At 42.0% G+C, this 25,264-nt stretch overlaps 3 protein-coding genes across 4 annotated transcripts in view; 2 read left to right on the top strand and 1 right to left on the bottom strand.

Annotated features, from left to right (window-relative positions):
- Window positions 1-1,964: 1,964 nt before the first annotated feature.
- LOC111872796 lies at window positions 1,965-9,318 on the top strand. Its single transcript, XM_023866985.2, has 3 exons — window positions 1,965-5,406; window positions 5,751-6,118; window positions 7,015-9,318. The coding sequence occupies exons 1-3, from the start codon at window positions 5,119-5,121 to the stop codon at window positions 7,724-7,726; spliced, it is 1,368 nt and encodes a 455-aa protein (XP_023722753.1). The 5' UTR covers window positions 1,965-5,118; the 3' UTR covers window positions 7,727-9,318.
- A 5,054-nt stretch (window positions 9,319-14,372) lies between these two features.
- LOC111872857 (thiamin pyrophosphokinase 1) overlaps window positions 14,373-25,264 on the top strand; it is a 99,636-nt gene continuing 88,744 nt past the window's right edge. The window contains exon 1 of the mRNA XM_023867079.2: window positions 14,373-14,958. Within this exon, the coding sequence (XP_023722847.1) occupies window positions 14,947-14,958 (12 nt within the window). The 5' untranslated portion in view covers window positions 14,373-14,946. The remainder of the gene's footprint in view (window positions 14,959-25,264) is intronic.
- LOC111872877 overlaps window positions 23,204-25,264 on the bottom strand; it is a 74,143-nt gene continuing 72,082 nt past the window's right edge. For both annotated transcript variants that reach the window (XM_023867128.2, XM_023867137.1), the window contains exon 4: window positions 23,204-23,749. In XM_023867128.2, the coding sequence (XP_023722896.1) occupies window positions 23,623-23,749 (127 nt within the window). In that variant the 3' untranslated portion in view covers window positions 23,204-23,622. The remainder of the gene's footprint in view (window positions 23,750-25,264) is intronic.

Here is a 25,264-nt window from a genome sequence, read left to right as displayed (position 1 = left end):
CCTGATCCTGTTACCTCTCGTCATGCCGTGCCTACTTATAGGGTGTTCCGTATATAATGCCTCCTATTTTTTGCGTTAATATGTAAGGTCTGAGCTGGATGTTGGTAGTGTTGTAGTAAAGGTTGAACCTTCCCGCCAATGTACTGTTAATTTGGTTGTCGTGCGACAGATAGCGAAAATAGAGCAGTCTTCCAAAATTTCGTCTGACATAGAAGTGCGTATGAAAGAGAAATGTGTTACTGAATTTCTCACTGCCGAACAAATTGCACCCATTGACATCCTTCGACACTTGCTAAAGGTGTACGGAGACAATACATTAGATATCAGCACAGTGAGGCGGAGGGTAGTGCGTTTCAACAGTGGCAAAAGTGAAGTGCACGACAAGCCACACCCTGGGAGTCCCTGCTCAGCTGCCATTCCTCACAATGAACAGCGCCTCGACACTTCCATCTCTTTGGGCCTATGAAATATGGACTACGTGGACAACATTTTCCAGATGATGCTGTCATTGCAGCTGTAAGAAAGTGGCTAGCCTCTGCTGGCGCACACTTTTACAAGCGCGGCATACAGGCTCTTGTTCGTCATTGGCAAAAGTGCATAATGAATGGTGGTGATTGTGGAAAAATAACTGTAAGTAGCTGAAATCTTGCTCTATTTAACTGTGTTGTTATGCTTTCTGTATCTGTTGTAGTTTTCATTAAAAAATAGGAGGCATTATATACGGAACCCTCCTCGTACAATAATTTTATAAGGAAACTGTTTTATGGTATATGTTTGTGTGTCATTCAACAACCCTTTCAGTAGCTACACTACATAACATCAAATTGGGATGACAGATGAATAAGGACATGGAAGGATTTGGAAAGACGAGGTCTCAGCCCAATTGAGATTCTATTCCATTTGCCTGGAGGAAAACAAGGAGAAGCCTCAGTCAGTATAACAGTGTCCTGGCCAAGACTGGACTCCAAATGAGTACGTCTCGAATAAAAGTCAACAGCATTACTGCCCCACCAACCCTCTCAACTTCCTGGAACCATTATGTTCATCCCCCTAGTGAACGCTGATCAACTGAGCGATTTTATAAAACTCTGTATGAATATCAGCAACTAAAACAGGGGTGAACATAACCTGAGTCGAAACCTCTTTCACCAAGAAACTGGTCTCGGACACGAATTTTCCGATTCATATTTGAGCCCTTCTCAAGAAGGGCTCAGCTACATGAATGAGTTAGAGAAATCGGCTGGTGTCAGAAGCTGACAACTCACCTCCATCTAATGCTGAAATGAAGAGTGGAACTATGCTTCAGCTCTCCCATGTCTTCATGTTGTGATATTTAATTAGTTAAGCAGAGGAACATGTTTTACCCTTTCTACCATATTAATTCATCAATATTCTTTTGCTCTCCTAATGATATTTCAGAACAAATTAGGTCTTTTTGAGTGGACTTGCCCCTCATATTGCATTCAGTTTAGAAGCCAGATACAAATTGAAACTTTAGACAGAAAGGAATATTTACCAAGTACGGGAGACTAATTTCTGCCCAGTCTTTGAGGTTAGTATATAAACTTTTATCGTGCAGATGGATAAAAGCTTTCAGATTTCAGAAGTTCAGCTACCAGTGTCTAGTCTTAGGTCTGAATAATGTGCATCATTTACTGGATTGACTCATGTAATCTATTTGTCTGCCTCATACATCTAAAATAGTCTATTAGAAGTGAGTTGAGGTTTGAAGTCATGTAGTAGCAGTCTTGAATCTGGTAAGCTTTGAACACATCGCTGAGATTTGAATTTTCCAAAAGTCACAAAACTTCACCACATCTTAGGGGCAGGATGTAACTTTATGGGCCTTAATATCCAAAATTGATAATCTGCATAATCACTTCAGGACTCTATGAAAGATATGTAAATCTCTGAAATGTTGCCAGTCAAGTCAGTAAATTGTAATCAGGGTATTAGGCCAAAGTGATTAATTACACATGTTGTATATAACTTTGATCTATTAGTGTTTCTTATGGGCAATATTAAAGTGTGTAACTAACTAACTTTGACAGTCATTCAAGTGATCATTCAGTGTTAAGATCAACAGCACTTTCTTTCTTAAACATGTCTGTTGATCATTAATCATAAGGGTACCATCACGCCCTAGAGATATTGCCAGTCAGTACACATTATAAAATGGGTAAGGACAGCAAAGAACTATCATGAACTCAGTCTTCGCTCTAATAATGCGAACAGTATCTTTAATGAATACTTGTGCACCAGTCATTAGCATATAGTGGTTTGGGAAGTTTATTCCACTTAACAAAGTGTTGCAGGCACAATCCATAGATTTCAACATTTACAAATGATATATTGCTAATATCATGTTTAGTTTGATGATAATGATATTATTATTATTATTATTATCATCGTTATTAATAATTTTCTAACAAGAACTACTGGTCAATTCTACCATTAGTTAAATGTGGGTCACAATATCAAAATTCCATACCATCCTCATTTTTATAATTACATTATAAACATTTTTTCATGCTGAACAGGTTTGCCTACAATCTGCCAATCAGATTTCACATGCTACGTCTAGTACAATGTATTGGCCATTGCTTTCTCATTGAAATCCAAATACAAATTTCGCACTCTTCATATCTTCCTGATTTTCTTTGTATGAAAAGAGAATCTCTTCTAATTCTGTTAATCAGTCATAAGCTAAACTCATTATTAAAGACGTATTGTGTTTTCATGTTCAGGTTTCATTTTGGAAGTGTAGGAGCCCAAGTTATACCTCATGTCATAAACTAGCATTATAAGAATATTTTAAATATAGCAAGCAAAATAGAACTGAAACACATTTCCATCTTGGCTATCTCCAAAATTGTCTACATGGTGATATGGGTCATGACACTGTCAGATTCGCACAGGCAGATCTTGTCACTTGCTTGGACATGGAAGTACTGTGTATAGCAGTGGGATGCAACTGGGATAGGAAGGGAGAAATGTGCACTAGTGACGTAAAATTCCAGTTTCTGGTGTCACTTTAACTACCTAAGTACATACAAAATCATTCTGATTAAAATTCACTCATACTGCATGTAACAGCACCAACAAGGCTCAGACCATAACAGGACCAATGATTTACTCTGGTATTCATACTGGCCTCCACACATTTGACTGGCATGAGTCTATCACGGTTGTATTCCAGGACACCTACAGGTCTCTATGCTATTCTCTTCCTAGCAAAAGGGTTAAAATATTAGTCATATAAAAATTTGGCTGTTATGGTGCTGTTCTTAGAAGAAGACAGAATTGAAAAGGAGGGGCACATTTAAATTGACAGTTCTTTCCTCAGAGGGAAGACTGTTACACTTGACTGAAAGTTAATAGAGAACAAGACCAAGTTTCAACAGTACTTACATATGTCAAAGTATCACTTCAGGCTTACGCTCATGAGAATTCAAGATATTCTGACCACACAACATTTTGTTCAGGGAAGAAATGAAAAAATAGAAAGAAGGCAATTTTCTTAAGTTTAGTGGATCAACTCACATAATTGCATCCTGTTCTATATTTTCATTGATTCACATTATTTTATACAGTCAAAATAATTCAGCTATTGCAAGAAGTATAATAGTGGTAAATGTTCTACACCCTGTTTAAGTTTGCAGTTAATGTTTTGAGAACTGACGACTGCATTTAAACTGAAACATGTAATCAAACGTCTATGTTCTACTGACTGTATAAATTAATTTGAATTAATTATTAAATGAAGCCTCACATTTTGTTTCTTGATATCAGTTGCACAATTCTGTATCTTTAAATTCAACATAAAGTGTTTGAAAATAACTAGAAATAGTGGAGGTTAATGCTAGGAGCCAGGATACTTAAGTCGGTATACCATCTAGGCTGCAGGCAGAATGACAAAGGAATCGGGAATCAGTTTCCAGTATGGACAAGAAGTTTTCTCCAAACACCAGACCATCTCTGAGGTCTATCCATCCTCCTACACAGTTGGGTAATTTGGGCTGTTTCCTTGGGGTAAAGTGACAGAGGCATGAAGCTGACCACTCACCACCAGCTGGTGTAGAAAGGGGTAGAGCTATACTTCCACTACACCATACATCTTCATGGCACTGTACATAATTTAGGCTAGACATAACCTTAATTTTACCCGAGATGGTAATGCTTCAGGTGGCTATGAAGGGGACGGGGAAAACAGTGTGTTAAATCACGGAGATACTCATGCTGTGTGAAGGTTTTCATTGCTGTGGCTTTTGTGGAGAAGAGGCGGTAAACTGCATTTTTTTAATTCCTTTAAGGGAACGCTCTTTGTAGTCACTGCTGTTAGAACGTCAAATCCAAGGACTTGTCTCGTTGCTTTCTGAAGTCCCACCCATGAAATTGCTGTGATATTACCTCAGATGAGGCCATGGCTATTTAGTTCACGTCCATTAAAATTCATTACTTACGATCATCCACTCATTTTATACTGTTTAGGATGAGTACTTGACACTGCCCTTGAATATATACAAATAAACCATAGATAGTTTCCCACATTGAAAGAATGGCATCACAGGGTAGGTACATATATTAAAATCTAACAATTAACAGATAACGAAGAATTCTGTAAATAAAATATAACTGTGTGTAGGTTTGTGTATTAAAGCCGTAACTCAAACATGAAAAAAAAACAGTGGTGAAATTTGGCCCATTAACTTTCGAAAACATTACCGTATGTATGTATATACATATATATATATTATTATAGTTAAGATATTAAAAGGAAGTTAATATTCGAGAAATCTTCTTGATAGAGCTGTGTGTAACTTTTCTTGTGGAAGGTCGTCACTATTAATTCTAAAAATTGTTATACGAGTAACTACAAAAAACAAAAAAACATGGAGCCGACAAATTACGTCACATTCGCTTGCGAGCGGCTCTTGCTACAGATGAGTTGGCTACCCGTCTCCAGGGAAACACGGCGAATCAGTTTTGTTGCTATGTGCAGTTTTCCGTGACAGAAGCTAGTGGTGTATAAATTGCAGCGTACAATTAAAAGAAAGTCATTATTCCAGAAACCTTCGTCGGAGTAAGTCCTACAGACGGTCAAACAATCCATCAACTATGGGTTCCCATAAGATCAAGCTGAACATAACCGAATTACCAACAGAAGTGCTAGTATTGATATTCAGAAACTGTTCCAGTCGTGAAGTGGCAGAACAGTTAAGACTTGTATGCCGACGGTTTTCACAGGTAGCTGCGCTGGTTCTAAATTCTGAACTATCGACCTTGGGGAAAAGGATTGGCCGCACTATGGATGCTGTGGAGGAACGTGTGAACACGACTGAAACTATGTCACAGTTTCTGACACTCAATCGAATTTTTGGTGTTCTTGAAATGGTGAGGTCACGGGTAAGTAGCCTGAGTGAGTCGTCATTACAGCTGCTCTTTTCTGTGTCGAAGTTATTAGTTCTAGTTATTAATATTATAAGACATACTCGTACTTTCCTTTTGCACAAATTTTCAGTCCTACAAATCTTGTGCTGTTAATGCCTGGTGGTGCCCATGTACTAGTAGGACACCGTATGGTCTGGTAGTAGTTTACTGGCGTTTCGGAGGAATGTATTGACTCCATATTCAAGGTCGATGATTAAGCTAAGGATATGCAGAAGATGGAGACAGTATGTTCCCTCGAAATGTCCACAAACTTCAACCATAATACATGATGTCACATCCTACTCTTTTTTGTTGTGTAGTATCGGCTCCTGAGAGCGGTGACCTGGCGATACGTGAGTAGCCCCTGCAGTGGCTCTGTGCCCCTATCCTGCTTCTACGGCGGGCTGCTCTTGGACGAATTGCGGCACATCCTCCGGTTCGCCTCCGCGGCGTCAGGCAACATCGGCTTCGACCGTCACTACGTCTACCGGATTTCTCAGCTCTGTACGAGGTTCATGAACCACTTCGAAGAAATAACAGAACCTCAGTTTAATACTGATTATTCCGTTTCTGGGTCCAAAATTATTGACCTTCTTGACTGCATAATGGACGATGAAGAATGGACAGGACCATATCAACAGGCAGTAACAAACAGGAAGACAGAATGCAATATCAAGGCTCGTTACAGGTGCGTACACTTGTTTCCCAGTCGATATACTGATAGAGGACGGGTGCCATATTTGCAGTGTCATTTAGGGCACATACTGAAAACAAAGCAAGTCTTTCTCAGACATTTAATTTTCAAAATTTCCTGATTTTCTACGAAATGTGGAAATCTAACTACTACGTTTAGAAACTTTGATGAAATTTGTATGTTTGGTACAAAAAGTTTAAACATTTTAAAAACTTAACAGAAACTTGAGAGATACAGATTTATTTGATGGAACAGTATGATACCTAACCAGGATATCGCTGTAAACAAAGCATCGTTTCTTCTTTTGTAGAACGGTTAAGACATTTAAGGCTACTTATTCTGATTGCCCTAGAATATCAAAGATAAACTAATAACTTTAAAAATACTGTAATTAATGATACTAATATTTTCTGTGTTTCATTCTTTCTTAAATTTTGGTTGTTTAGCAACCTGTGGGAGCCAGGATAGGGCAATCAATTTAGAGATTAGCTACAGGCTGGGCGACCGAGGGGTCGGAGTTCTAGTCCTTGTAAGGTGAAGAATGTTCTATTTTCCACGTCGTCCATACCAGCTCTGAGGTCCTATCCAATGGATACGGGGGTACTTTCCCCAGGGGGTAAAACGGTCGAGTCGTGAAGCTGACTATTCGGCTCCAGTTAGTAGCAAGATCAAGAAAACGTTTATCTATACATCCACTCCCCTATACGTCTTCATGGCGTAGTGCGTAATTAGTTAAGCACAGGGAGAACTTTTACCTTTCAGAAAGATGCACCCCCAGCCCCTCCCACTGGCCGTCATGGTATAGGGCAAACAATATTTTAGCATTTATTGACGTTTAATGTTTGCATTTTTAAAGTAATTCATTTCGCTTGACTCTTGTGTTCATACAGACTGCAGAGGACGTGGCTAATCTGTCTCGGTGAACGAGAGCCTAAGAGTGAGTGCACGTGGAGTGAAGAGCAGAGACACCTCTACCGCTGTCTACGTCAGCTTATTACAGTAAATAACGATTTCGTCATGAAACAGAATCTGTACAAATTAGAACGCATGTTTCAGGACAAAGCCGAACTCGTGTGGCCATCCTCATACACAGGCTTTCACAAAATTGCTGGCCAGTTGATTCTATGTGGCAGCATGTACCTGCCCACATTTGTCGAGCACCGACGACGGCAATATGCAGATAAAGATACTCTACCGCTACATAAGTTTATAGAGCAGGCACCATTAGATTTACACATCGACATTGAAATGAAATGCCCCAAAGAGTTAGCTCCAATAGTATATTTGGAAACGTATAATTTAAACAATATTGAGTCTCTATGTAATCACATGGACCCTGCTCTGTTACAAGGAAGCCAGTCAACATTCTTCTTTAAAATGGATATGTGTGGCACTGACAAATCTGAATATGCAGTGCCTTTCGCGGTTAAGTTCGAGATAAAATCGAGTGATTTCTCTGCTCAGAAACGAGGACTATTTCTCCAAAGGTGTGTAAATGCTGTAAGAGCTTTTCTGTTCTCACCCTTGTTGGTGATATGGACGTTACTTGGTCTTAAAACCACGTCGAGATGCCTTGGGAGTAGAGAGAGGACAACGTCATGAGTTTGAGCAATGAGGTTCCATCTTAAGGGCTTAACGGGCCTTGCTCAGACGAGGAACAGGTTTTTGTGAAGAAGTCTCTGGACCACACTTAATATTGATGTAATAATGTACTTGATTTATTTAACAGCACTACACGGGATACAAAGCAGTCACTCACAATCACTGATACACCTTTGGCGCGTACTGTACACCACCTTGTTATTCACAGCACAACTCTAATGGTGTATATGATGCGTCAGTCTCCCAGCCCTCGTGTCTGCATCTTATTTCATGCGTGGTGCTGTGGTTACTTGTCTGTCTGGTATTGTCGGGTATTGTGGTTACTTGCCTTGCTTGTCTGTTATTTGTCTGTTTCATGCTGTGATTACTTGTGGTTGCTCGCCATCCGGGATCAATCCTTTAAATACTGTGGGATGACGTAACATTCTGGAATCCTCTATATCCAGTTCATTCTCGAAGCTTTTTCATTCTGCTATTTGAGAACATTCTGGAGGTTTCTTTTAATCAGGTTGGTGGGGTGGGAGTAAGCCGCTCATGTTACCACACCGGCTAACAGAGACTTTTTGAGTAGCCCTTATCTAAACATTCCTCGCTGTAAATTCTTTGAATGGTTAATGCAAAACTGAGCATAAGTCACGATTAGTATAAGATTGGTATTAAGTAACAAGCATTAATATTCGAGAATTACGCTGGTAGGCAATCATCGGTTACAACGCTAAACTTTTGAAAAAATGTTGAATATATAAATTAATAACGGTGTTGCTTGTAATTAATCTAAGTTATTTTTTAAATATTTATTTATTGTTCTAATTATATAAAAATAAAATGTATCTTTGCGAATCGTTAACACATTCTCAGTACTCATATCTGCATGATGGAACCAGGTTCCCTGATCCTGTTACCTCTCGTCATGCCGTGCCTGCTTACAATAATTTTATAAGGAAACTCTTTTATGGTATATGTCTGTGGGTCATTCGACAACCCTTTCAGTAGCTACACTACATAACGTCAAATTGGGATGACAGATGAATAAGGACATGGAAGGATTTGGAAAGACGAGGTCTCAGCCCAATTGAGATTCTATTCCATTTGCCTGGAGGAAAACAAGGAGAAGCCTCAGTCAGTATAACAGTGTCCTGGCCAACACGGGACTCCAACCGAGTACCTCGCGAATAAAAGTCAACAGCAGTACCGCCCCGCCAACCCTCTCAACATCCTGGAACAATTATGTTCGTCCCCTTAGTGAACGCTGAATCAGCTGAGCGATTTTATAAAACTCTGTATGAATATCAGAAACTAAAACAGGGGTGAACATAACCCGAGTCGAAACCTCTTTCACCAAGCAACTGGTCTCGGACAGGATATTTGCGGTTCGTATTTGGGTCATTCCAGGTGATAATGTTGGCCTCAGCGCCCAGTATCTTCACTGACGTTTTCGTGGCTTTCATCACTATGCTACAGCGCGGGAAGCTGCACTTCGGTTCCCAATGAAATCATTGAATGTTTCAATCTACGTAATCCCTTCACCTCCACTATGGCCCTGGAGACTGTTCAGTGTCTAAGGGAAATGAGTACCAGGAATCTTCCCAGGAGTAAAGGGCGGCCGGTGCGTAAGACTTAAACTTCACTGCCATCTGTGAGCCGACTGTCTGGAAAATGTGGGACCCTCGACATCTCACAATTCTATGGGCCTTCACGACCTATTACAGGGTTATCTTTACATTTTTACCATCGAAAGATAAGACCATGTATTAATTTGAAGTTGCGCCTAAATACAAATATGAAAACGCAATTTTCTTATAAGATTTGGAAACGTGGTCACACAATAGTGGGACATATCTCGTTTCTCAACTTAATATCGCTACATTTTAATGTTTTTTTCCCCTAGCAGTCTTCCAGTGCCCTGATTAACAAATGTAGTTGGTTGAGGCTTAAGCTATTCTTGCACCAATTAGTTGTATGATGTTAATTGCAGTAACAGTTCCTTCAGTGCCCATTTTTCGATTGTTCCGGATACACTGATCACCTTCCTCCTTAACCACAACACAGTGAGCAGGTCGGTCAAATGGTAACAATCTGAAATTATATTCAGGTGATTTCCGGTTCTCATCTGGACCGGGACACCTGCCATCCTGAATGAGGATTTTCGTGGATTATCCCAGTCCCTCTAGGCAAATGCTGCGACAGTACTTCAATTCGGGCATAACAGCTTTTTTATAAATTCTTTCCATTTCATTATTAATTAACGAATCTCTTATCTTAGTTCACAAAGCCCAAGTATTGAAAGTGTAATGAGGTGGCCCTGTTTGAGGGGAGGTTTAGGTTTAATGAGGTTTTAATAAGACTATAAGAACATAAAATGTATGTTCTTTGACCGTTGCATAAAGTCACGTACGCCTCAATTAGATCATCAAGAGACGGGGTCATCTGTATTGCACCCGGCACATAAAGGTGATGTATTTTTACTGCAAATTAGCTGCAGCTCGCAGAGCTGGATGACAATTAGCGACCATAATGGGGTGCTATTAGAAGTGGATTGGGTGGAAAGTAGGCAGGGAGCACAAGTTGAAAAATTAGTTCCGTTGTATCATAAAACAGATGTTCTAGGCTTGCAGGCCTTTCTTTGGGAAAAGTATATACTTTGGGTTGGAAATTGTAGTTCGGTTGAAGAGATCTGGAGCAATTTTAAGCTTATAATTTTCGAGGGTATCAAACGTTATGTTCCCAAAAAAACGCTGAGTAAAAATCCTGACCCTGAATACTATAATAGGGAAGTTAAACGATTAAAAGTAAAAGTTAGAAAAGCATATAATCAGAGCAAATATAGACAGAATTATCATGTGGAGCTGAAACGATTATCCAGAGAGTTACTATTAGCAAAAAAGAAGGCTCAGTAGACTTTCTTAAGCTCGGTCCTACAAAACGTAGGTAGAAGTTGGCCAGAGTTCTGCAAGTAGGTTAAAAGGCCTAAGGGAAATCGAGAAATTATTCCGGCGATCAAAGACAGTAATGGCAAGCCCGTCACAGAACCAGTGGAAAAGGCCAACATCCTTAACTCCCCTTATGCTTCTATATTCAGTTCTGAGAGTAATAATACTCAAATTCAACCAACAGACTCAGGTAAACCATTCACCGTTGATATCAACATAATTAGGAAGCGATTATCAGAAATCGGGCGGAAGAAGTCGGCCGGACCACATTGTATTCCTGAGGAAATTGTGAAGCTAGACGGAGAAGCCATGATTCCATACCTCACGAGTCTGCCGGATATAACGATGAACAATAATGCTATTCCAGGTGACTGGAAAAGAGTCATCGTGGTCCCTATTTACAAAGGGGGAGACAGATCACTAGATGGAAATTATAGGCCGGTCAGTTTAACATGGGTTGTTTGCAAGCTATTGGAGCACGTTATAGCAGGGTACCTAAGACACGTCTGGGATGCTAGTGACTGGTTATATGAGGGTCAGCATGGGTTTAGGCCTGGGTACTCAGGCGACAATCAAGTGGTCACGGTTTGTCAGGATATTGCGGATCGCAGGACGACGGGGCCAGAACAGATTCTGTAGTAATAGATTTCTCAAGGGCCTTTGACCTCGTTCCTCACGACAGACTGCTTACAAAAATTTCGGAAACCGGAGTCGATGTAAGGGTAATTAAATGGATTAAGAATTTTCTCGTAGAACGCTCGTAGTAAACAACTACTCAAAGAACTGTAACCGTAAGTCCCTCGCCAAAATTATTAAATTAAGGGAATGAACAACTTATGCTATGTAAGTTTTGAGGTTTTCACGGCGATGACAATGAAGAAAGTTGTCTTCTGGGTTTAGGCACCGTGTATTCTTCGTTTTGGCCGACGTTTCGGAGGAACGTAGCGCCTCCATCTTCAGAGCTACTGCTCTCCGCAGCTATTCAACTGCTCTGAAGATGGAGGCGCTACGTTCCTCCGAAACGTCGGCCAAAACGAAGAATACACGGTGCCTAAACCCAGAAGACAACTTTCTTCAACTTATGCATTGTTTAACACCATGAGAGAAGCTCCTCCGGCGAGATACCATCCCGGGACCGTCTAGCTGTAATTCAACTATTGTTCTCCTTAGGCTTAGGGTGTCACTATTGTCCCTAACGTCGCTAGTTTGCTCCTAGTATCATAAACCCATGAACTGACCTTGTGCTAGACCGGCCAGGAGGGGTCTTGGGTTCCCTGCTCGTGTGCCTTGAAGACCTAAAAAGTTTATGGGCATCTCGAAAAATACGAATGTAGGACAGATGCCGGGCTCGACCCTTGGCTTTCTCTTTTTATTTTCTCGTTTTTTATGCCAACTGGGGAACTTAAAGAGAGAGCAATTGTTTACAGGGAGCGGAGGTGGACACTTGAAAAAGGGAGTTACAGGAGGGTAGCTGGGGAGTGGAGTGTATGGTCAGTGAGTTCGGGGCAAATTAGCATACAAAGGTTAAGTGTGACGGAGCGGCAAGCTTGGAGGAATAAAATAAAGATTAATTCCCGTGTGAAATTTTAAATTCGGACTTCAATATACGGTGTGTTCTGGAGATCCCTGATTTATTAACCCCGAAGTTTGTTCCACTCCCATATCCGAAGCACCCGTATCCCTGAGATAAAGAACTCAAGCTCGAGCGACAGTCGTGGCAGATGTACGTCGGCGGACGGCTACAGAACTGACATTGGTAAATATTCGTTCGTAAATAGGACCATCTTAAACTGGAACCAATTACCCGCATTCGAATGCAACGTTGTGTCAAAATTTCGAAACAATCGGTGAAGAACTTTCGGAGATTTAAGATCCTGAAAAAACGAATATTTATATTTTTATTTATATAGATTATTTACGTTTTTATTGTATTGTGACGCATTTGCTCTTTGTATGACACCCCCTCCCCCGTCAGCGGTGACGTGGCACCTTCGGAGCGTTGCCGTTGCCACGGTGGTAGGCCAGTCAACATCCCGCCCCCTCCCGCGGTAACGTAACACGGGATGCCGCCATTGCTACTCAGCAGTAAACAACTCCCGACAGCGTTGCTAGGCTATCGGCAAACACAGCGTCAGACAACAGTGGTGCCTATTACGTAACTGTTTTCTGTGTTGTCCGTAACGGGGCTAAATAAGGAGCAGCGAAGACTATTCAACAGTTAGTTACGAGTTAGCCAGGGAGTCAGTAAACCAGTCAGTTGTAGGCCAAGTAATTGTAATACTGCAGATGGCAGTAGTTGTGAAATTGTGAATTGTGTGATTGTACGAGAGAGTGTGAAATAAAATTCGCTATATCCAATACGGCGTAAAGTTATTTGTCGCGTTATACACCCAACACGTGACAGTATTTTATTTTACGTTCTTATGGTACTTGATTACATTTTATTGCATGTACGTTTTGATGTATTGGGTAATACGTTTTGTTGTATTGTGTTGTATTGCTGTATTTTGTGTTGCTATTACTGCCATCGGGTGCAAACCCAATTGCAGTAAATAATAAAATCTTCCCTATATTTTAAATGTCACTCTCCCAAAATTTTTAATAACTTTGTACAATCAAACCACAAGAATAGAAACACAGTTGCTTATATTTCTCTGATGTGTTATGGCAGTGAAGGAGACAGACGTGTTAAAGCTTTGGAACATGAAGAAGCGAGAGAGTGAGAGAGTGAGACTGAGGTGAGAAGAAACAGTAGAAGTGACGGTGAAATGGACAAGTCGAGGAAGTCAGATACATTTTATTTAGGGGGGGGGGAAGAAAGAGTGCTGTTTCATTTACTCAGAAGGTTGCCAAGTTGCGACCTCTCATTATTCTGATAAGTGAAGGGGGTCGAAATGGTTTGAAGTAGTGGCTTGAGACAAGTAGCGCAGAATTGTGATTTTCTTAATTAATAAAAAATTGCATAATTTCGTGGCCTTTACAGCAACGGAATTTATTTTAGATGACTTAAAATTGGAAGGCCTCTCTGAGAAGCACGAAGTAGCAACATTTAACTTGGGAAACACCTCAGTATTTACTTGAATACAGTGAAATCAAGGTAGCACGTTTTGAAGACGATCGCTCGCAGGAACTTCCGGTGTGTACTGACTTGTAAGTACATAACCTGAATAATATTAAAATATTTAGTTTTAACCTCACAGAAAACACATTGCGTCTACAATACAAAGACCAGCCGGTTAGTGTTCCTTCGTAAAATATACTCTGTTTAGTGTAACAATCATATGAAGCACATAAATAAACTATGTATATACAGATGTAAGGTAAGGTATAGCTGTCCCTGTGCTTAACTAATTAAGCAGTATGCCATGAAGGTGTATGGGGAGTGGATGTATAGATCCACATTTTCTTGACCTTGACACTAGTTGGAGGTGGACCCCAGAGCCGGTCTGGACGAGATGGAGAAGTGAAACTTTTGACACTACCGTGACTCGAACTCCGACCTCTCGGTCGTCCAACCCGTAGCTAGTCGCTATACTGACTACACTATCCCCGAAAGTTATAGGGACAGACGTAAGAAATTCTTAATGTAAAATGTAATGTACAAGTTCCACCGAGTAGCGGAATGTTATATATAATATATGGTATCCGCTGTGCTCTAAATGGCTAAAAGTAAAAAGGTATTCACATCGTAGTCTTCTGGGTTATGATACGTGTAGTGGTTCTAATTTCTGTCCAGCAGTTGTTTTGGTACTTGTTTGTTCTCATACTCTGGACAGTGATGCCATCTGCACGCGTAGTGAAGTTTCAGAAAGAACTGGGATGGATAGACAGTGCTTTAGAACTCGCAACAAAAGTATCAAAATTATCAAGAAGTTGCACTCTCCTCACGCTCCTCGCTGTATAGTTTTCCAGTACTCTGACGTGGTGCGTTAGGCAAATCAAAATGCTTTATATAAAAGCAAACATTCATAAATAAACCCAAAATCAGTTCGGAAGACTTGTGTAGGGTACAATTTTATGACGTATGGTAACTTTGTTCATTTATGTCTTCACATTTTAGTGTATTTTCCTTATACAGAGTGAAATGCACGTCAGTGATGTTGATAGTACAACTTGGTGTCTCAATGCTTTAAGCCAGTGCGTATAAACCGGTCGTGATTTTAGAAATGTGTTGATAGTGTTGTTTTCCAAGTTCCACAAAGTAGCGGGATATTAAACTGCCGACCACGCCAACCATACACCATGGAGCAATGTGTAACAATAGACATTTCATCTTTTCACTGAACGTGAATGAACTACGACGTAAGTAAACAAATTTTGTATGACCGAAAGTAGCAACAGCCGCATGTATGTATAGGGTTATGGAGCAAAGCTTATGTTACTCTCGCAAGCAGCCCTCCAGAAATATGAGTACTTATCCTGTTCCCAAGGGTGATATTGGGGTAGTAAGTACCTTTAGTCTCGACTGCAAGTGTGAGTGGCTTGTCCATATGGAGAAACCTAAATGTTTGGGTTTGTAGTCAGCTGTAATGGAGCTGTGAGAAAAACAAGGGACACAGGGCTGACAGCATGCCGCACTTTTCTCTGAACTAAATTGGGACGAATGCGGAATTATCCGTTCTTCACCCATATATCTTCATAGAGTAGTGCTAATTAGTTAAGCTCATGGAAAACGTAACTATAGACAGTCGGCTCACAGATGGCGGTGAGGTTGTCAGCCTTATGCGCCGGCCGTCCTTTACCCCCCAGGAAGATTCCTGGAACTCATTTCTGTTAGATGCTGAGTCGGCCCCATGGCCATATTGAAATTGAATGGCAAATTGAAAAAAAATCCACCTCATCGGGACTCGAACCCGCGACCTTCCGGCTTGTATCATAGTGCTACTGCGTGCCCCATATCCAATATGAAAGACTGGTATTGAGGACTCGTAACACATCCGGGATGCCAACCGGAATACCTGCGAATCGGTTTAGCAACCGCAATCCCGTACATATTGGCCAGGGAACGGAGCAAATTTCGTAACATCTTAGGCCTTCTGTATTAGGTACGCGGTACGAAACAGACGAAGTGCGTTACCGACGGGCACACACGAAACATCAGTTGGTATATGACTGACGAATGCCAGTGTTGAGATTTTCCTGTTATCGACAACGTCCAGAGCAGCTCTGGAGCCCACCCAGCTCCCTCCCTGTACAATGGACTCGAGCACCGGGTGTGTCGCAGCTTGGTCTAGAGTCAGCTCACCGCCATCAGGTGCCGAGGTTAAGACTGCGTGCAGCTATACCTCCACCTGCCCCTACGTCTCCATGGCGCGAGGCGTCTGCCTGGAAGCGAATCCCGATTTGTATCCGTATTGTCACGTGATAGTGACCAGACACGGGGTTTGGATTGGTAACTGGATTTGTTAAACACTTACAAATCTTTAACTAAACTCTCTAATTTGCACTATAGCATGTCGCCTTCATTTTCAAGTTAGTCATCAACCTTGCAGACGAAGGCGACATGTTCCTCCGAAACGTCGATTGACTTCCAGCAGAATACATGGCGTTATATCCCAGAAGACAGAAATCTAGGAGCTTCTTGCTGTGTAGTGCCGAGAAAGCTGATAACAAGTAGGAGCGTTAATGACTTATATTAAGCAGGGCAAGTTCCATTTCGAATCTCAGCTGGGACACAAAATATCCTGAATGATTTTGTCGTGGTTTCCCTCAACCTCCAGGAAAGCCACGGGATACCTTAAGCAGGCCACGGCCTTGTAGCTCCATATATTTTCCAGTACATTGCGTATTAATCGACCCGCCATTCGACGCTGTGTAATCTGAGATATAGATTCGTCGTTATAAACTATCTCGAACTCCGTGTAGTTGAGCCAGTTGCACAGCTAGTGAAAGATTTCCTAATACAATGCTTTCAACCAACGAGGAAACTTCGCAACACCGCTGGGCGGGAACAACATTCCTCACAGATTGCTGCTGTAACTGCCGATAGCAGAATGAGTCATTAGCGCTGATAAATGCTCGCCGTCATGTGGTCTGATCTTGTCACTGCAGTAAGTCGCATTAATAGTAGGTAGTTAGTTAGTTATTGGAGAGGGTGCGTTTCCCCATACACTGAGACTTGTATTGGTCCATTGTGCTTCCCTCTATGATTTCTACCAGTCTCTATATCTTACCGGTACTGGTGCATACCATCAGTCCCGCCCAGCCAGCGAGACCGGCTCTACTAGCTGAGAGGTATCTATATTGCTTCCCCCATCTACCAGAGGTATTAGAGACTGCTGTTGGGCGGGAAACGTCCGTTAATTTGGCTCAGAGACCTCCTATGGAAATATGAGGTTCTTTTACGTGCCGTAAAGCTACGACACGGAACCCACGGCTTAAAATCCCTCCCGGAGGACTTGTTCCCTGAAATTTTCCGCCCTTAAAAATTCCACGACCTCCGCCGGGTTTGAACCCGCGTACCTTGAGTCATGAGGTGGGAACGTTACCCCTAAACTACGGAGGCCGCTAGGGCTGTGTCATAGCTAGGGACCGGATTTTTATGCCCTAATAATCCCTTAAATATGTATGCATTTATGCATCAAAAACTTCCGAATTATGCACTAAAATATGCACATAAAAATTTATACCAAATATTAAAATTGATTTTACATTATTTTAAGACCAACAAATCAACATTTAAGTTCACTTTATGTAATCACAGAATGATTCACTTGCAATAAAAAGCTATACTTAAATACAAATCNTTAAAGAATGCTGTGTACTTTTTCCTTTACTACTTCACCAACTCTTCCAGGAACCGAATTCAATTTGGAAACAGTAGTTTTGAACACACTTAACGACTGATACAAAGTAGTATTGCTATTGCTTGCCTCCAGTGAGGAAATGGCGGATGGAAGATGAGAGAAGTGAGCAGATATATAGGAAAGATTAGTTTCTAGTCCTGCGTTTTTTAGTACATCTTGGGCAATTAAATTGATGCTGCACTTTTGGGATCAAATGTATTCACGACGTTCCTGTTTCTAAATGTTTGGTATAATAACTCGTTGCACATAGCCACGTGCCCCAGAGCGTTAAAATTGGTTCTGGCGGAAGTGGAACGCTTGGTGCTACTGCTTTAAAGGCCTCTTTTCTGTATGGAGCTTTAACAAATACCTTCTTCACAGAAGACACCAACTTGTCAACAAGTGGAAAATTTGCACGAATTGTTTCTGCAACACGGTGCAACCCATGGGCAAAGCAAGTCAAATGTGTCATATTTGGAAATATAACTTTAAGAGCAGTACCGGCTTTCATCATATAACTTGCGGCATCAGTCACAAAGAGCAATACGCGCTCATACTGAATGCCATTCGGCCATTGTAAATTCATGGAATTGATAAAAAGTTCAGAAACTGAGGAGCTATTTGTGGTTTCAAATTGTTCTACCGCAAGAAGATATGGGGTAGATTGTTCATTCTTATTAAGGGATCCAACTATACAATTTGCAATAAACCGTCCCTCACAATCTTGTGTTTCGTCGATTGACACCCACACAAATTTATCTTGAATCTTATCTCTAATGCTTTCAATTGTAAAATCCAAACACTGCTTCATGTAATTTTTAGACACAGTAGATTCATCCGGCACTTTGCAGTGTATACTTCTCTATGAAGTTTCTCAGAGTAGGATTGGTTACTTTCCACAGCGGAATATCTGCCGCTAAAAAGGCATCGCATAAATCAAAGGAAAATTGGAAAACTATTATTAGAAAATTCACTAAGCAATTTTTGAACAGGAGCACTTTTCGTGGATTTAATTTTAATATTCTCTTTGTGTATATTAGTGTTCAAATACTGAAGCACTTGAAAGCGTTTTTCACAAGCAACTGCTAGGCAATGAAGAATTTCGTTATCCATACTTATCATCTCTCATTCGAACTCCCGTTGGTACAGCTGTAATTTAGTTTTCTGACTTACTTTCACTTTCGGCATGACTACAGAAAGCTAAACTAACTTAACTACAGACCAGTCACCACTAATGTGAATGGCCCCAGCTTCAAATGAAGAAGCGTTACGAACCTCATGGAGACTTCGGAAATAAATAAGTGAAGTCCCTTATCGGTTGAATAGTATTACGTTGATAGCGGCTACATGTGAACGCTTCCGACTAATCTCTTGGAGGCCACTTTGAAGGTACGCGGATGAGGCAAGTTACGAGTAGAGGGATCGGGGAAGTCCCGTCCTGGGTATTGCATCAGAAACATGAATCATGACGAAATGTGGAGTCAAATATGCAACATACTAATACGGAAAAGAAAAATTGTATACACAGGACCATGATTGAAAATTTGAACATAAAATTAAAAAATATATATGATAAACATTTTAGAAAGGAAATATGCAGTATAAACAGAGGTCTTTGAAAATGTGATGCTTATTCATAAAACAGGCAAAATATGAATTTATATGCACGATCAAACCATGTCCAAAATCTAAGAAATGAAGTAATTCATACATATATCCAAACGAGCATACTTTGTGGTTGCAAGAAAGTAATATGCATTTGCATTAAAATCCGGTCCCTAGTAATAACTCTGTAAACAACGCCATTGCTAGGCAACGAATTCCTACCACGGACTAGTGAACTAAATGGGAAGCGCGGTCCGTGTGACAGCTGCGTGATGCAACAATAGAAGAGTTGTTGGAAGCGGCTTTTTGTATGTGGTTCGTGCCGAGGTCTTATAAACAGGACAAGTCTAGAATTAGTTAGTTATGAATCAGTCGCCGGCCAGTATGGGCGTGTACACGGTAGCTGACGAAGCTACGGCGTTGGAAGCCGATACCAGGCGACAAACTGTAAAGATACAGCAGACTGAGAATACTTCGTACGTGCTGTAGTAAACTGTAGACTGTGTGAATTAGAGACAGTGCTGTCGTTACTTGTAGTTAGGGGCCGCGCCAAGCTCAAGCGGTTAGTCTCTGACTTTCCACCTCGGCGGCCCGGGTTCGATCCTGGGTTAGGTCAAATGGGATTTGTCGTGGACTAAGTGGCTCTGGGGAAGATTTTCTCCGAGTACTTCGGTTTCCCCTGCCAATCTTCATTCCATCAATTGCTCCACAATCATCCTCACCTGTCATCTGGGGCTGGTACAATAGGCCAGAAGTGGTCGCAGTACAAGGGACTTAGTCCCACCCCACTAGCAACAAAAAAAAAATACTTGTACTTACGTTCTCTAAGTGATCAATAAATCCAGTTTTTTTCCTTTGGCACTACAGCCCCAGTGGGCCTAGGCCTACCTCCATGAACTTCTCCGTTCACTTCGGTTTTTCTAAATCTTACACATTCGGTAGGACTCCTTGGGCGGGTGATCAGCTCATCGCAAGGCCTCTACCTGTACACAAACACAGAAAAACGCACACACACAAACTAAACATCCATGCCCTGAGTGAGATTCGAACCCACGATCCCGGTTTCCAAGCGAGCGAAGACAGTACATGCCTTAGACCGCTCGGCTACCGTGACCGGCAATAAATCCAGTTACCCATCCGAATCCCGTCTGTAATCATTCATAGACGTGGAAGTATTAATTTACGAGAAATGAAATCTGAAAATGTTAGTTTTGATGTTGGTTCATTGTCAGTGTTAATTCTGCTTATGGATGTTTTTACCTTGTGGATGAAGGTAGTGCTGCCGACGTTTCGGAGGTACATGATGCCTCCATCTTCAGGTTATAAGTAAAGTAGGGTGAGTGAATGATCATGTATGTATAGATTTTTATCCAGCAGATCGAGGAGGAGTAGTGGATGCTGTACCAATAGGGACAGTGAGACGGGAACAATCTGTTCTTGTGCGAGGTGCAAATACTCAAGAGGAGAATCCGCAACGAAAGTGATTTAATATTAAACAGTTTATATATCCGTACATAAAATATATGTGGAGGGCACGGGGTAGCGTAGTCTGTTGAGGCACTATGCTACAAGCCGAATGGCCGCGGGTTTCATTTCCCATTAGGTCATTGGATTTCTCAATTGAATTAATCCTTCCAGCCCCAGTATAACCCTGGGATTTACTGAGCTTCTGACAGAAATGAGTACCAGGAATCTTCCTGGGGGTGTAAAGGGCGACCGGCTCGTAAGACTGACAACCTCACCGCCATTTGTGAGTCGATTGTCTAGAAAATATGGGAGCCTCGACGTCATACGACCCTATCGGCCTCCATGGCCTGTTAGAGAGGTTTACTTTATACATATACATGCTACGTCTGTTTATATTGAATGTCTCCTCAAACAAAAATTGAAGAAACTGAGACGTCTCAAAGCAGAACGTTTGAAACGGCCGGAATTATAAAATAATATTGAAAGCTGTACATTCCAGTTTCCTTCGACGCCTTGTTTCTGTGTTCAGATTTAATTCTTCACAAAGATCCCTATTCTCTTTGATCCTGTTTCTGTTTTTATTACATGATACGTCAGTTTTTGTTTTTTGACGACATCTGTTGCGAGAATTTTATCCCACGTTCCTGATTTTATGAAGGAAGTTAAATCGTCGACGTCATGTCCGAGTGTTTTGTGTTCTGTCTTGCTCCTGTGACTGCGTGTGTGTGAGTATAACACACGCAGTCACAGGAGCAAGACACAACACAAAGCACAATACACATGAAAGCAGAAAGAATACTCCGATAGAAGAAGATAGGTGTGACACGCGTATTGAGATACGACATAAGGATGACAAATCCTGAACAGTTTTAATATTTAAAATTTATCATTATATATGACGAATATATATTTTAGTATAAAGACAGCAGGGCATGCAATGAAGTATTTCGACGTACATAGAAAAGCACCTGAAGATGGCACTTTAGTGCTGAAACATGCAGTGCAAGTGAGAAGAGTAAGGTAAATAAATGTATGCACTGTAAGACGGTCAGAATAAATCATGGACATAAATCAGTGCAACAGGACGCTAAAATATAACATTATTTTACACAGTCGGTAGGCCTCCTTGGAAGGGGTATGAGCCCGTCGCAAGGCTTCTACTTGTACACAGGACAGCATAGACAGAATAAACGCACACAGACATCCATGCCTTAAGCGAGATTCGAGCCGACGATCACAGTATTTAAGCGGGCGAAGACAATTGATGCCTGTGACCGGCGCTAAGGAAGATAATGACAATAAAATAAGGTACCCCACTTAAAAGTACTTCACTGTTAGCAAATCTTTAATGCGATGAATGGGCTTGAGGAAGTGATATCAGTTTCCCAGTGTCGAGTCTGAAGCCGCTCCAGTTAAAAATATGCGAAAAACGCCTCCAGTGCCCTTCTGCCGCCCCCAGGAGGCGGTACAGCCCACTTTGGGAACCACTGGCCCAGATACGCCCATCGCCGGAAAGGTGCTCACAATAGAAATAGACTAATTCCCGCTAATAGGTGTGTTTGAAGGGGGGGGGGGTTCTTACACATGCTGATGGAAGTGGATCTAGTATCCGAAACGTCGTATGTATCAATGATACCTCAGAAAACACACGATGTCGGCAGTGTCATATACCACACGGTTAGTAGCCGGCTTTCTACCGTAGCTGTCCGGGTTCGATCCCAAGTCATGCGGTATTTGTGGTGTACAAAGTGATAGTGGGGCAAGGACTATCCGACTACTATTTCCCCTGCCAATTCTCACTCCACTAAAGAGGTAAAGTTGACCATCTGCTTAGCTAATTAAGCACTACAACATGAAGACGTATGGGGATTAGATGTATAGATCCACGTATTCTTGGCCTCCGCACAAGTTGGAGATGTGAGTGGTCAACTTCACGACCAGCCCGTTTTAGCCGCTGGCAAAAAAAAAAAATCCGGTACCCATTGTATTGGAGGCTGGTTTGGCTCCAGAGCCGGTCTGAACGACGTGGACATGAGAAAAAACTTGCCCCTTCAGGGACTCGAACTCCTACCTCTCGCCTATCCAGCCCGTAACCAGTCTCTATACTGACTGCTATGTAAGCAGTCTTACGAAAGAAAAATTATATGTCAAGTACGTTTGAATTTCCCACAGTCGTATGAACGCCGCGCGTATGTTGAAAACGGAATGAGACAAATTTCAAATGATGACGTAATGGTACACGTCGCTAAATGGCGATGACGCACGCTCATTCCTGTATTAGATGGCGTATAATAAGGTAAAAAATTCCCTGTGCTTAACTAATAAAGCACTAGGCCATGAAGGAGTATGGGGAAGTGGATGTATAGATCCACATTTCTTGGCCTCGGCATTAGTTGCAGGTTGGTGGTCAGTTTCATGCCCCGGCCGCTTTACTTCTAGGGAAGAGAGCTCCCGTTACCCATTGGATAGGTCAGGTGGACCACAGAGCCGGTCCGGACTACGTGGAGAAAATGTTTGACCCTACGGGGCTCGAACTCGAGATGGAGTTTAAGAGCTGAATAGTGTCTGTTTACGGATTTCAAACGAGACAGTGCAAAAATAAACGCGTTCACTTCACGACATTTGCAACACCCGCTTCGCTTTATCTGAATTTTATTGTTTTCTTTTTTAAAATCGAACACAACACTATCTTAATGATACGTGCCTCGTGGAGTGTCTTTATTCTTATTAAACAGCATCAAACAGTTGTCTTAGTCTCCGCCGTATTTACGCTTTCTTCATCAACATATATTGATATCTGATGTATTAAAACTCCGTCACTCTTTCTACGTGCCTCGTCAGAGGAAGCCATAAAACTGGGCTGCGTAGATTTTACGAGTCCAACTTGAGAAGTTTGATTACCAGGTGTTGACATTTTACTACGGCTCTTTTCTTCTGAATTACGACGCTGCTCATCCTTTGAGCCTTTGTTCGCCTTGTGACTCTCTGGGCTGGTCCCTGCAACTTTACTGCTGTTTCTGTCGGAAGACGTTGAAGCCAGCGGAACGAGGCTAACGCCTGTACCGGCCCCTGAGCCCTGGTAGTCGAACGTGCCACCTCCTGCGCAGGGTCAGTCGGGATCGTACCGGCAGTCTATGCGCAGAATGAAGAGGACAGCTAGTATGGTGATGGCCGTCAGGGTCAGCTCCGTCACAGCGAGCACCACCACAGTTTCACTGAGCTCTGATTTCGCCTCGCTGTGAATAAAAATCCCGGGTTAATGCACTTACATAACATAACATAATTTGAAGCATGAGAAGGGGGTAAGAAAGAAAGTATAGTAAAGAGGCTGTCCCTGTGCTTAACTAATTAAGTACTACGCCATGAAGGCGTATGGGGGAGTGGATTTATAGACCCACAGTTTCTTGACCTCAACACTAGCTGGAGGTGAGTGGTCAGCTTCGCCCCCGGTACCCATTAGATAGGAGGANTCAGCTTCACCCCCGGGGAAGAGCCCCCGGTACCCATTAGATAGGAAGTTGGGTGAACCCAGAGCCGGTCTGGACGACATGGAGAAGTGAAAATTCTTACCCCCCACCGGGACTCGACCTCCGGTCCCTTGGTCGTCCAACCCGTAGCCAGTCGCTGTACCGACTGCGCTGTCCCGGCTCTTAGTAAAAGAGGAGATGAAATGTAAAGTCATGGGAAAATGATACTCTATTTTGGAAACATAAAGGTCTATCCTTTTGATTTTAATGTTCATACACTTATACTGCTTGTCTTTCTGATAAGGGCAGTGTGAAAATGAGAACGTTAGGATGTTTCGTAGCAGCGGATTGAGGCAGGAGTAGCGGAATTTTGGTTTCCTAAAGCGTTCAACTGAATACCCACTAGTTTTTTTTTTTTTTAGTTTCTTGGGGTGGGGTGAGACTGACTCCACTTGGTACGTCTGACCTATTGTACCAGCCCCGGATGATACACGTAGATGATGAATGTGGAGATGTAGGTTGAATGAGAATTGTCAGGGGAAACCGAAATACAAGGAGAAAACCTGACCCAATGCTATTCTGTCCACCACAAATCCCACATCACCTGACCTGGGCTCGAACCCGGGGCTCAGCGGTGGGAAGCCAACGGCTAACCACTTCAGTTATGGCACGAACTTAACCAACTAAGTGCATGGAGCTGAGTCCTTCTTGAGAAGCTACTAGTCGTTCAGTCATTCAAAAACTTCCAAATATTTTAAGAGAACCGAAGATTCATCACCGTGTTCAAGAAAGCCTTCCGCTGACCCTGAGCCAGATCAATCCAGTCCATACCACCCGATCCTGTTTATCTACGATCCATTTGTCTTATAACTGCTATCTGTAAACCTGCCCTGTAAAGACTTCTTACGTTCCCTGTGCCAAATATTGTGTTCATTTTCCTTAGATTAGGTCGCTTATCGAGGTGGCTTGCGGTAGCATAGTTGGTTGAGGCACTATGTAACAAGCCGGAAGGTCGCAGGTTCGATTCCCGATGAGGTCATTGGATTTTTCTAGTTACCTAATCCTTCCAGCCGCAATACGGCGCTGGGGTCGATTCAGCCTCTAACAGAAATGAGTACCAGAAATTTTCCTGTTGAGTAAAGGGCGGCCGGCGCGTATGGCTGAAAACCTCACCGCCATCTGTGAGCCGATTGTCTAGCAAATGTGGGAGCCTCGACGTCTCACAACCCCATGGGCCTCCACGGCCCGTTACAGGGATTCCTTTACTTAACATCACCGCCATCT

This window comes from Cryptotermes secundus, unplaced genomic scaffold, assembly GCF_002891405.2.
Source record: "Cryptotermes secundus unplaced genomic scaffold, Csec_1.0 scaffold1021, whole genome shotgun sequence".
NCBI classification, from domain to species: Eukaryota; Metazoa; Arthropoda; class Insecta; order Blattodea; family Kalotermitidae; genus Cryptotermes; species Cryptotermes secundus.
The sequence above is the reverse complement of the archived record's forward strand: the minus strand, read 5'-3'. Positions and strand labels throughout refer to the sequence as shown.

Coding starts and splice junctions, on each gene's coding strand:
- LOC111872796 (XM_023866985.2), top strand. CDS start 5,119: ATGGGTTCCCATAAGATCAAGCTGAACATAACCGAATTACCAACAGAA. Junction 5,407..5,750: donor TTGAAATGGTGAGGTCACGG/GTAAGTAGCCTG, acceptor TTTGTTGTGTAG/TATCGGCTCCTGAGAGCGGT. Junction 6,119..7,014: donor AATATCAAGGCTCGTTACAG/GTGCGTACACTT, acceptor GTGTTCATACAG/ACTGCAGAGGACGTGGCTAA.